We start from the raw sequence: 12200 nt of genomic DNA on the forward strand, positions 1-12200 counted from the left end.
GTATCCTTAGACAGAATACAAGGCCCTGCATCTTTATTATCTGGGCTTCCCATTCTCCCAGCTCCTCAGCCTTACCCGCTGGACCCTCACTGAGGCAAGCAGAGCTGTTGGGTACATCTCAAAGAGATATTGGGTGCTCTGAGGTTCAGACTTGTGATTGGCTTGAGGAGTATGATGTGTAGGAAAGAACATGAGCTGGTACTACCACTTACTGGCTTTCTGACCTCAGATGTGATATTTAACCTTAAAATGCTCAGATTTCTCATCTGTAAAATAAGGTTATGACATCTCGCAGGGTTGTTAAGAGAATAGTCCCTGAAAAAAGAGGTGCACTCACTAAGTGTCTTATTTCTACCTATTCCCTCTGAGTTTCAAAATGGATAGTGAAAATGGTGATACTAGATTATTATTCAGCTTTTATTAGGCTGATATGAAATGTACGATGACTACAAAGATTGATGTTTGAAGAAAATATGAAAATATACTAACGTATTTCAGAGATCGTTGCCTGTTAGTACAGTGTTACTAGGGCAGGCAGCCCAGTACAGGAGCTAAAAGCTCAGGTTCTATATTTTCTGGCTCCAGATATATATTTTAGTACTGCCCAGCTCTGTGATTATGAACATATTTTTTTACTGTTTTACCCTTTGTGCATTAGTTGAATAAAATAATTGATGTATAGCATTTAGGATGGTTAATGGCACAGAATAAGATCTCATTAAATAAAAATATCATTAGCTACGTAAGCCTGTGTATGGCATTAAAATATGGTGCACAGGCTGCCTTCCAGGTATGGTCCTGGGGGTAAAATTATTTCTTCAGTGGATGATTTGCATTTTTTCTGTGTGTTTATATATGCTTAATATTTTTTCTAGGCCCTGAAAGCAGATTTGGTTCCATACCTCTTAAAATTACTCGAAGGCATTGGTCTTGAAAACCTGGACAGCCCAGCAGCCACTAAGGCTCAGATTGTTAAAGCTCTCAAGGCAATGACTCGAAGTTTGCAGTATGGAGAACAGGTGAGTCTGCTTAGAGGCAACTTTTGATTTTCTGAAAGCCAGGGTCTTGGCTGTGGATGATCCACGAACCTGTGTTCGAGTTCCACTTACAGATATGGTTCTGTTGGCTGTAACTGGAGAAGATCCAGAGCCCAAGGATGGACTTGCATACCTGCCTCATAACTGATGAAAAAGCATAAACCGTACACTCAGTATTCAAGAGGATTCTCCTGGATAGTGATGGCATGTTGTACACTTCAGGAAGAAAAATGCTGGAAACCTTTAGCACGGAATATGCAGCATTTAGTGCTGCTTAACTTTCAGCTCTAGGAGTTATTCATGGGTAGTGATAACGAAATTCATTAACCATCCCATAATGCTATTTTAAAAGATGTAGAACATCATTTTTGTTTTCATTTCCTTTCTTGCTGGTGCTTATAAAGTGTTGGAGTTTTTTTCTTTTGTCGTGACTTCATTTTTCCTGTGTGTATTAGTGTATTTCAGCTGCACGTATTTGCTGACTTCAGGCCTGTTCAGTAATTTAATTTTCCTCCTCGGTTTTATTTTTATTATTGCCTCTAAGGAGTTCCTCATTCATTGTTACTATATAGCCCCATCTACTAATGCTCATTTTTATTGACATGAAATTTACATAGCATAAAATTAACCATTTTATGGTAAATAGTTAATTGGCATTTAGGACATTAACAGTGTTGTGCAAATTCCACTGTATCTAGTTCCAAAACATTTTCATCACCTCTGAAATGGAGCTACTCTCCCTTTCTTCCTTCCCCCAACCTTTGGCACCCACCAATCTGTTTTCTGTCTCTGGATTTACCTCTTCTGCGTATTTCATATAAATAGAATCATACACATGTGACCCTTTGTGTCTGTCTTGTCACTGAGCATGTTTTTAAGCATCATGCATGTTATCAATGCTTCATTTTTATGTCTAAATATGTGATTGTATGTAAATGCTCCAATTTGCTTATCCATTCATCTGTTGATGGACATTTGGGTTATTTCCTCTGCTAATCTTCTACAGGTTTTAACTGACTTCAGCTACAGCTTTCCTGTAGTGAATTTACTGGATTTGTATGCTTCAAGTAAAGAAACATTTTTCATGCCATTGTCATTCTATCGATATGATCATTTAAATGATTTAAAATGATATTAAGGAAGAGAAGCAGCATGTATTGCTGCAGTCATTAACTAGTGTGTTTTAAAAAGTATTTTCTTGGGTTTTGCCTATGAGTGTTCTAAACGCCAATCAGAGGCTCTCCTGCGTACCACTTGCAGGCAGTTGTCTTGTCCTTGACTTGCCTCAGGATTCCTGGTAATGAAATTAGCAAAGTAATCCTGACACCCACTTTCTACACCCTAGGCAGGGGAGGAAAGAGGTATAGTAGTTTCTAAATAGGAACTCCCCTACCAGCTTTACAACTAATCACTTCACTATTGCTTCCTTCCAGGGTTGGAGCAGGTGCCCCCTTCCTTGGACTCACACGGTCCCCTTGGATAACCCTGCTTTAATTCTTACCACGGAATTATTTGACTGTCTCCCCTACTAGATTGTAAGCACTTCAGAGACAGTCTGTCTTTCTCGTATTTGTGTTCACTGTGCCTACCACATAAGAGGTGCTCAGTAAAATATTTGATATGAACATTGATGTGCAAAAGATATTCACTAAGTTGGCATTTCCTGAATGTTTTGTCACCCAGAAATATCGTTCATCTTAGTTTAGTGCATATTCCCACACATACATTATTTATACTCATATGTGTATGTATTTCAAGTACATACATGTACCCATTTTACTTCTGATACTCTGATGCTTTCTATATTAACCAGTTTTATTTTTTCAAGCATACTGTTCATAACCCTCCTGGTTGTTTCATAAACGTCTTTAGGTCATAATTTGAAAGACTGCTTTAAGTTTTAGCTCAATTTGGCAGTATCTTCTCCCCAAACTCCTTCCTTGAGAATAGCTCATCAGCCCATACACTGTCAAGCCATCTGTTACTGTCACAAGAAAATACTCTGCATAGGAATCTTCCTCCTTGAATTACATATAAGCAGTAATTGTAGGTTCAAATAATAGAGTCCAGCTTTAGCAGGACGACTGACTTGAGGACTTCTTTGGGTCTGCCTTAATGAGATGTGTCTGGCACAGTGCCTGCTATGGCGTGTTTGATGAATGCTAGTTCTTGCTCCATATTTGGGTCTTTCTTCACTGGCCTTCTTCCTTGTTGCTTTGGAAGTTGGTTTTTCTTTTTGTCTTCCAACATCCAGCCCTTGATTTTATGTTCAAAGGGCGTGTTTTACTTCCCTAGGTGAATGAAATCCTGTGTCGTTCTTCAGTCTGGAGTGCCTTCAAAGATCAGAAACATGATTTGTTCATTTCTGAGTCACAAACAGCAGGATACCTCACAGGTAAGCCATACCTAATTGGTTATCATAAGACACCTGGCAGAAGCCACTTGGACCTTTCTTTTGCCTTAAATAGACTTAAAATTGTGTTTAGAGTGTTTCTTAGGCTACTGGCTGACCTTTCTTGGAGGTGCTATGAGCATGTGGTAGACCTCTGGTTAATTTAGCCTTATATAGCATGCAAACTGTTGTTGTGTTGAATAGGTACTGACTAAAGCATGTATTTTTTTCAGTTTTGATCCAGTTAATTGGGTCATAGAATATATTTGGAGCATGTCTGTATTAAAGTATTTATCTTGTAAAGAGAATGAGTAAATATCTGCTGAGGAATATCAGTATCAGAAACATATCATCGTTCCATATCTGTCAGAATAACAGATTAAAACTCCAATATGTATAATTGTATGTAAAAGATATTCTTGACTGGGCGCAGTGGCCTGTAATCCTAGCACTTTGGGAAGCCGAGGCGGGCGGATCACAAGGTCAGGAGATCGAGACCATCCTGTCTAACACGGTGAAACTCCCATCTCTACTAAAAATACAAAAAATTAGCCAGGTGTGGTAGCAGGCAACTGTAGTCCCAGCTACTCGGGAGGCTGAGGCAGGAGAATGGCGTGAACCTGGGAGGCAGAGCCTTGCAGTGAGCCAAGATGGTGCTACTGCACTCCAGCCTGGGTGACAGAGTGAGATTCTTCCTCAAAAAAAGATATTCTCCTAAGTTTCCAGTGATTCGTTTATGGTTTTGCTAAATATTTAGGGTATGTCCTTTTATGGGGGTGGAATATATAGGTATCATGAATGAAAGGATGTTTTATTGCTTTGGTTTCAAAGGATACTATGTTTAAAACTCAGAACATTTGTTTGACACACTAATTGCATAATTTTAGAATAGTCATTTTCATATAGCCTTCAACATAAGAAAGTCAGACTATTGCTGAATGTTAAAGAGGCAGTATCTTGTCTGGTATAAAAGTTTTTAATTTGAAATTAACCTTAGGAATATGAGGCGGTTCTTGCTGTCTGCCTGAAATTGTAGTATATAAAAAGATGTCAGCCCTGCATTCTCTCCTAACCAAAGATGATAGAGATAAACTAAGAGAAAAAATTATCACCCACGGTTTCTAAACCATTGTAATTGTTTTAATCTTGATTGCTAGTATAGAAGTTTATAAAATCATGAAGACTCAATCTGGAATATTCAAAACTAGGGGCTTTGGAGGAAGTTTTACCTGGTTTTAATTTTAAACTTGGTGTGACACTTTTTTTCTTTACCATAACCACTTTAATATTGACACTCCTAAAGGTGGAGCAGAGTCCTAAAATGTATAAACATGCAGTGCTTTGGCTGCAGGTCTGTCCTGTTCAGAACAGTGTCATAGGTTTTTGTTTTAACTTTTCCATCTCCTGTCCCTCATATCTATGGAGAAAATACCTAGACCGTGGTCTTAGTCTATCCCATATCTCTCTTCAGATTTGGTGTTAAAACTATAGCTTCTAAGTAGGAGTTTGTTCTTACAAGCACTATAAAAACTTTACCTCTTTAGCCTCTGTCCAAAAATTTATATACCACATTTTGATGGCATTATATTCATTACTTTGTGTATAAGGATGGTATGATTGAAAAAAAAAAATCTGCCTTATTTTTATTTTATTATTTATTTTTTTGAGACAGTCTCGCTCTCTCACCAAGGCCAGAGTGCAGTGGCGCGACCTCAGCTCACTGCAACCTCTGCTCCCCGTATTCAAGTGATTCTCCTACCTCAGCTTCCCAAGTAGCTGGGATTACAGGCTTGCCCCAGCATACTCAGCTAATTTTTGTAATTATTGTTGTTATCATTATTATTTTTAGTAAAGATGGGATTTTGCCATGTTAGCCCTGCTGGTCTTCAATTCCTGGCTTCAGGTGATCCACCCACCTCGGCCTCCCAAAGTGCTGGGATTACAGGCGTGAGCCACCACACCTGGCCTCTTTTTTTTTTTTCTTTTTTGCGACAGAGTCTGGCTCTGTCACCCAGGCTGGAGTGCAATGGTGCAGTCTCGGCTCACTGAAACCTCTGCCTCCCAGGTTCAAGCCATTCTCCTGCCTCAGCTTCCCAAGTATTTGGGATGATAGGCATGCACCACCATGCCTGGCTAATTTTTGTATTTTTAGTAAAGGCTGGTCTCAAACTCCTGGCCTCAGGTGATCTGCCCACTTCAGTCTCCCAAAGTGTTGGGATTACAGGCTTGAGCCAGCACTTCCGCCTTTTTTTTTTTTTTTTTTTTTTTTTGAGATGGAGTCTTGCTCTGTTGCCCAGGCTGGAGTGCTGCAGCATGATCTCAGCTCACTACAACCTTTGCCTCCTGGGTTCAAGCGATTCTCCTGCCTCACCCTCCCAAGTAGCTGGGATTACAGGTATGCACCACCATGCCTGGCTAATTTTTGTATTTTTAGTAGAGATGGGGTTTTACCATGTTGGCCAGGCTGGTCTCAGACTCCTGACCTCAAATGATCCACCCGCCTCATACTCCCAAAGTCCTGGGATTACCGGCGTGAGCCACTGCACCTGTTCAGCCTTATTTTTCTTAACTAAGAGTAAATTGGCCCTGAAGAATAGTAGTATGTATATTATAAGCTTCTCTACAGGAAAGCTTGTTCTAATTCTTTTATTCTGTCTTATCTGCCATTCTTTGACTTGATGAAATAAAAAACATGTGTCCTTGACTTAGATTGTGAACCTTTAAAAGGTCTGTGGTTAGAATCCAGAAGAAATAGGGGTTTATCTTCAGAAACCTGGACTTCATTTGTTCCTCACCCCTATCCACATGCTCTAGTAACTATAGGGAAAAGGTATAGGCAGTAAAAAGCTTCTTGCCTTTCCTTTTACTTGGATCTGTGGGGTGGCTTCTGAATGAGATATGAAAAGTGGCTGTGAAGGGATTAGAAGAAGGTTAGGGAAAAAGAAAAGTTGGGGTATACAAATTTCTTCCCATCCCTGAGCCGGCTTAAGGGACAGCAAGTTCTGTACAGGCCTGGCCAAGTGGGGAGATGGTGTAAAACCCAACCAGGAAGGGACTTGGAGATAATGAGTCTTCCAGAAGGCCATTACTGAAGCCTGCAGACGTGTCCATGTAGAACAGTCTGGACAAGCCGTAAGCATTATTGGCCCCAGAATTGTGAAATTCTGGGCATGTTATCAATCTGGGATGCTCTTCTGTAGTGATGTTAGTTTTTTGAGATTTTTTCGTCAGCTCTAGTCTGTCCTATTTGAAAGGACCAACTTGCTGGCTACAGTGGCTTTTGTCTGTAATCCCAGCAATTTTGGAGGCCAAGGTGGGCAGACTGCTTGAGTCCGAGTTTCAGACCAGCGTAGGCAACACAGCAAGACCCCGTCTCTACAAAAAAATACAAAAATTTAGCCAGGCATGTTGGTGCATGCCTGTAGTCCCACCTACGCGGGAGGCTCTCTTGAGCCTAGGAGGCGGAAGTCGCAGTGAGCTGAGCTCGCACCACCACACTCCAGCCTGGGCAACAGAGCAAGACCTTGTCTCAAAAAAATTAATTAATTAAATTACATTAAAAATGAACCAACTATTTCAAGAGTTAAAGCTGCTAACTCTTGCCGTCTGCCTGAAATTGTAGTATATAAGGTGTCAACCCTACATCTTCCTCTAATTGCAGATGATGTAGGCAAATTAAGAGATAAATTAGGTAAATTTACCACCAGTTGGATTGATGTGTGCTCATTGCCTGAGTTGCCAAATGTTTTTTGTGTTTGAGCTTTTCATTGATGTATTGTGTATCGTGTGTTTGATAAAAGGGGCATGTAGTTCTAATAATGGTAAAATACCATGATGTGGAACTCCAGGAATTTATAGTGTTGTATTGAATTGGGATTGCATTTAATTAAAATGTGCCCTGTGCTACTTTCAAACTTCAGAAGATACAGATGGTACCCCGCCCCTCTGTAATCATTGAAATCAAGGTTGCTGACTGGGCGCGGTAGCTCACGCCTGTAATCCCAGCACTTTAGGAGGCTGAGGCAGGCGGATCACGAGGTCAGGAGATCAAGACCATCCTGGCTAACACAGTGAAACCCCATCTCTACTAAAAATACAAAAAAATTAGCCAGGCGTAGTGGCGGATGCCTGTGGTCCCAGCTACTCGGGAGGCTGAGGCAGGAGAACGGCGTGTACCCGGGAGGCGGAGCTTGCAGTGAGCCGAGATGGCGCCACTGCACTCCAGCCTGGGCGACAGAGCGAGACTCTGTCTCAGAAAAAAAAAAAAAGAAGAAATCAAGGTTGCTGTGACAACACACATCACCAACCCTTTCTTCTAACTGATGTCTTTAGGTGAGTTTGGTAGGTTAGGTGAACTTTAGGACATGGGGAAAGACAAAGGAGTGAATTACTACTTTGAAGTAAGATAAAAATGACCAAAACTATGTTGTCTTCTCTCTGGCGGCTGAGTAAATGTCATTCAGTCACATGCTCAAGATTTGGGGTAAAAATTTTAAAGTCCTAGCTAGGTTAGGATTACTCAATGTTGAAAAATTGAAATGAGACTGCCTATTTCCATAGTTTCTCTAGCCTGGCATATTTTGTTTTATGACAAATGCTTATTTAAAGGTGCCTCAGTGGAATTTTTCCTGTGGATGCAGATAAATTGTGGTTACTCATTATCCAGGGCCCTTGATTACTTAGCCATTTGTTAGGTTCTAGAACAGCTTGGTGCTGTCTCAGAGCCTCATAAAAAATAATTTCAGCAGTGAAAATCCTCAAATTACCTCACCTAGAAAATCAGTAGCAAAAGAAGGAATAACAGGAAAAGGAACAGAAGCCAGGGCGAAGATGCTTTTAGGAGCCAGAATTGGAGATAACTTTTCACATATATACTTCATCATGGTAGCCAATTCGGTTTTGTGGGATTCTCTGTAAATTTTCCATCTTTTCTCATTTCTCTGAAGTCCAACAACCTTGTGCAAACTTGCCACATGCCCATTCCTGGCAGCCCCTGTGCTTCCCATCTTTCTCTGGAGAACACAACTGCTCTATTCCATGCAAGTGACCAAGCAGCACCTTTTAGCCCCAAGAAACCAGACCTCAAGGAGAGGCCAGGGGCCTGGGGAGAGCACCTCGTATTTCATTTGTAGAACTATCCAGGAATTGATTTTGATTTGCCTTTCCTAAAGAGGCAAATGATGGTACTAAAATTTGGTTTCCTTCAAGCCCATCGTTTCACCATTTAGATTTTAGCTCAGAGGTTCCCACATTTTCTCAGTTCACAGTGCCCTTAGTAGCGCAGTAATTTTTTCATCCATCCCCACGCCAAAAGAAATACTTAATTAGTTTATGAAGTAATTGCAAGACAAACTTGAAAGTAGTTGTTTGTATGGTAGTCAGCAGATGGCGCTGTGTTTCAAATTTAAAATAACCAGCAGTTAGCTGGATGATGTGGCAGGCACCTGTAGTCCACGTGGACAGGCCGAGTCCAGCTACTCAGTCGGCTGGGTTGGGAAGATCACTTGAGCCTAGGAGTTGGAGGCCTGGATAAGGGGGGCTCTTAAGGGAGTTGCTTGAGCCCAGGAGTTCAAGGCAACATAGACTGCCATCTGTTAAATACACACACACACACACACACGGGTGAAGGGAATAAATAAATACCCAGCAATACACACACACACACACACACGGGTGAAGGGAATAAATAAATACCCAGCAATGCCCCAGGGTGCCTCAGCACACAGTTTGAGAACTGCATCATTAATCCACTTTCTAGATGTAGCATTCGTGGTTTGGTCTCATAACCTACTATTTTGGTGGGAACCAAGTTGAGCCCACAGTCAGAATTGCTCAGAAACCACACAGTCTGGAGTGTTTGAGGTCTTACTGTTAAGGGTTACATCTTTGATGAGACCTACTGGATGGTTTTGCAGTAATGGTGCTGCAGCCTAAAGTTCAGAGAGTGACAGGTGGTGGGAAATGATCACAGGGTGCTGCTGCAGCTCTGAACTGTGTTGTTAGAGGGTCTTTGTTGACCTGCTGGCCTTTTTCCTGAGCAGATGGTGAAAGGCCTGGCATCCTGATTGGCTCAAGGCAGGAGTTGATAGATGCAGGCTCCCACAGTACCTTAAAAAGGGGAAATATTTTTTGTAAGCTCTACAAGTACAAGGTTTTTATAAGTACAGCATTCCAAGTACCTGGGCACTCTGGTTGGCTTCAGTTACAGCTCACACAGGCTGAGTCATCTCTGCGCGTGTATCTGTGCAAGCCATTTCACATCCATAGTACCAATACTTTTAAGGTCAAAAACAAGATGAATCTGAATGGTGGCCTTTTGTCCTCCACCAATCCCTGTTTCTACCTTCATCAAACTACTCTGCTGTTTGCGCTTCCTCACAACTTCCCTTGCTGCTTATATTTCTTTTTTCCCCTCAGGTGTCTCTCCTTCCCTTCTAACTGGCAGCAGCCCCCTTCACCTCAGGAGCGGGCTTTAGATCCGCTCTGCCAGGCAGCTTGCTAACTTCTGTGTAGCTCTCTGAAGCAGGTAGAGAAACGTTTTGCTAAATGCATGCCACTCCCACTGCCTTTCTAGTCCTAACCCTTCAATGTTCCTTAGTTGTTTGCCTTGTTTCCTACAATTTCAGCTAAAACTATTGCTCAGTATGCAGTATTACGCTAGTGTCCCTTCCAAGTACTTGTTAGTTTGTACAGTGCTTCTGAGATGTAATTAAATGTTTATGCAATGTTTAAAATAAACTCTAGAGGGCTAAAGCCATTAATATGCCCATAGGACATATGGTAAATGCTGGCATATATAGCATTTTCGTGCCACAGAAACAGAATCAAGGGAGAAATATGACTAAAATATCAATACCCTTTCACGTAGCATTCTTGTTTTAACCTATGATAGATGGATGTCCAGAGCCTTCCTTTTCTTTCTCAGAGTCTTTGGTGTAGCAACCCTTGTTCATTTGGTGTTACTTGTTATAATAGCATTTCTTTGCACCAAATGAAAATAGGTTAGTTTGAGTGTTGACAGAAGTGTTTATGTTGAATTTTGTCACATATGACTTTTGGATGGGCTGAGTGTAGTTTCTTTTGTCTGTTTCCATTTTTGTCCATTCGACATAGTTCTTTTCAGTGCTCGGAATTTTTTGAAAGATTGAAAATGAAAGATTCCCAAATGTAAGAAGGAAAATTTTTTCCGTATTTCCACACCAGTGTTACTGTCCAGCATACATTTTGAAATGATTTCTAGTCTATAGTACAGGCAAACATGAAAATGGTACTATGTAGCTGTTGATTAAGGTATGGATACACATTTAGGTAATTGAAATAGATGATGAGTTTTGTGTGATGGAGAGCCTGAACAGGCTCTGACATTTTTATAAAGGTCAGTGTTTTCACTTGACTCTGCTCTCTAGAGGTGTGTGTTTTCCTTTCTCTCTTGCAGGACCTGGAGTTGCTGGCTACCTTACTGCAGGTACATCCACGTCGGTCATGTCTAACCTGCCACCTCCCGTAGACCATGAGGCAGGCGATCTTGGCTATCAGACTTGAAATATTCACAACAGACAATAAACGCTGAAAGGCCAGTGCCGAGTCCACATTCCTCCAGCTGATACGTTGAAGCAAACTCTTACTGCCTTTCTCCTGGTTTCATGACAGTGTTACTCCTTTTTCTATAAATATATTTTTAGGAAAAAAGTCAGTGATTCTAATTGTATCACATTATAAGAAAGCACTCTGTGGATCAACCTAAGTGGGTACACAAGAATTTTTTTTTCTTGGTGTATGTAAGCACATTTGTTCCTTTATATCTGTTTACAAAACTGTGAATCAAAAAGACAAAACTTTCTTCCTAGTTTTTGTAATTTTTTTTTTGAATTAGCATGACTGTAGGGTTGAGCTACAGTCAACAAAAATTGGGCTAAGTCACTTTTCCCCAGGAAAGAATATTTCCCTCTCCTGCATCAAGTCTGCGTGGCCATCCTCCCCCCACCGTCCAAGACTATTAGGTTTTGTCCCAGCACTCCTCACTGGCATCCTCAATCATTAACTTCTGAAAGCTCACAGTACACCTTAGTATGTATAACTGGCTTTACCAAATTGAATGAAGAGGAGCTTGTGCAAAAAAATTTAAAAATGGATGTCAAGATGTTATGTAAGAGATTAGTGTAATTGTGAAATGTTCTATACACTATCAAATATATAAAGCTTTCTATATTGAATGTACATTATACAGATCATTCATATGTGTACATAAAATTTTAAAAATAAAGGGAATTGACTGCTTTGTTAATGAGATATATTTGTTCTAGTTTAATCTTTCCCTTTGAAGACCTCATATATCTTTATTTCTAAGACAGATGAAGTATTAAACAGACTTATCTTACATTCGTAACCATTCCTAACCATTCCTAACTTTAATATTGCAGCCACATCTAAGTCTCCAGACACAGCATCTCATTTATTTTTCATACAACACTCAGGAATGGGTCAGGCTGTTAATAATGTGTGATATTAATTCTGTTTTTAAGAAGAGAAAATTAAATAGCCAGAAGATTTTTCAAATAGCAAGTCTTAGCACATAGATTTTCTAGTGTGACCACAAATTACAAGAAAATATAAACATGGAGAATATAAACAAACAATTCTTAAAGAATGGGGAAATACCCACACTTCCAAGTTTCCTTTCAAAGCAAGAACCGAGTTTATTCCACAGTTGATGTGTAAGAACAGCCAAAATGGAAACTTACTCCTATTCCAAATCACTAATTCAAACTTTT

General features: G+C 40.4%; 1 protein-coding gene across 2 annotated transcripts in view; it reads left to right on the plus strand.

Annotated features, from left to right (window-relative positions):
• Positions 1-11718, plus strand: part of DNAJC13 (DnaJ heat shock protein family (Hsp40) member C13) — a 121700-nt gene extending 109982 nt beyond the window's left edge. The window contains exons 54-57 of one of the 2 annotated variants that reach the window (XR_007723349.1): positions 876-1019; positions 3333-3432; positions 9847-9955; positions 10865-10950. Coding sequence is in view for 1 of the 2 variants with exons in the window: in XM_050779576.1 (XP_050635533.1) it covers positions 876-1019; positions 3333-3432; positions 10865-10971 (351 nt within the window). In the remaining variant the exon portion in view is untranslated. Of the gene's footprint in view, positions 1-875; positions 1020-3332; positions 3433-9846; positions 9956-10864 lie in introns of both variants that reach the window. The other variant, XM_050779576.1, reaches the window with a different exon arrangement.
• The last annotated feature ends 482 nt before the right edge of the window (positions 11719-12200 follow it).

This window comes from Macaca thibetana, chromosome 2 (genome assembly GCF_024542745.1).
Source record: "Macaca thibetana thibetana isolate TM-01 chromosome 2, ASM2454274v1, whole genome shotgun sequence".
Lineage (NCBI taxonomy): Eukaryota > Metazoa > Chordata > Mammalia > Primates > Cercopithecidae > Macaca > Macaca thibetana.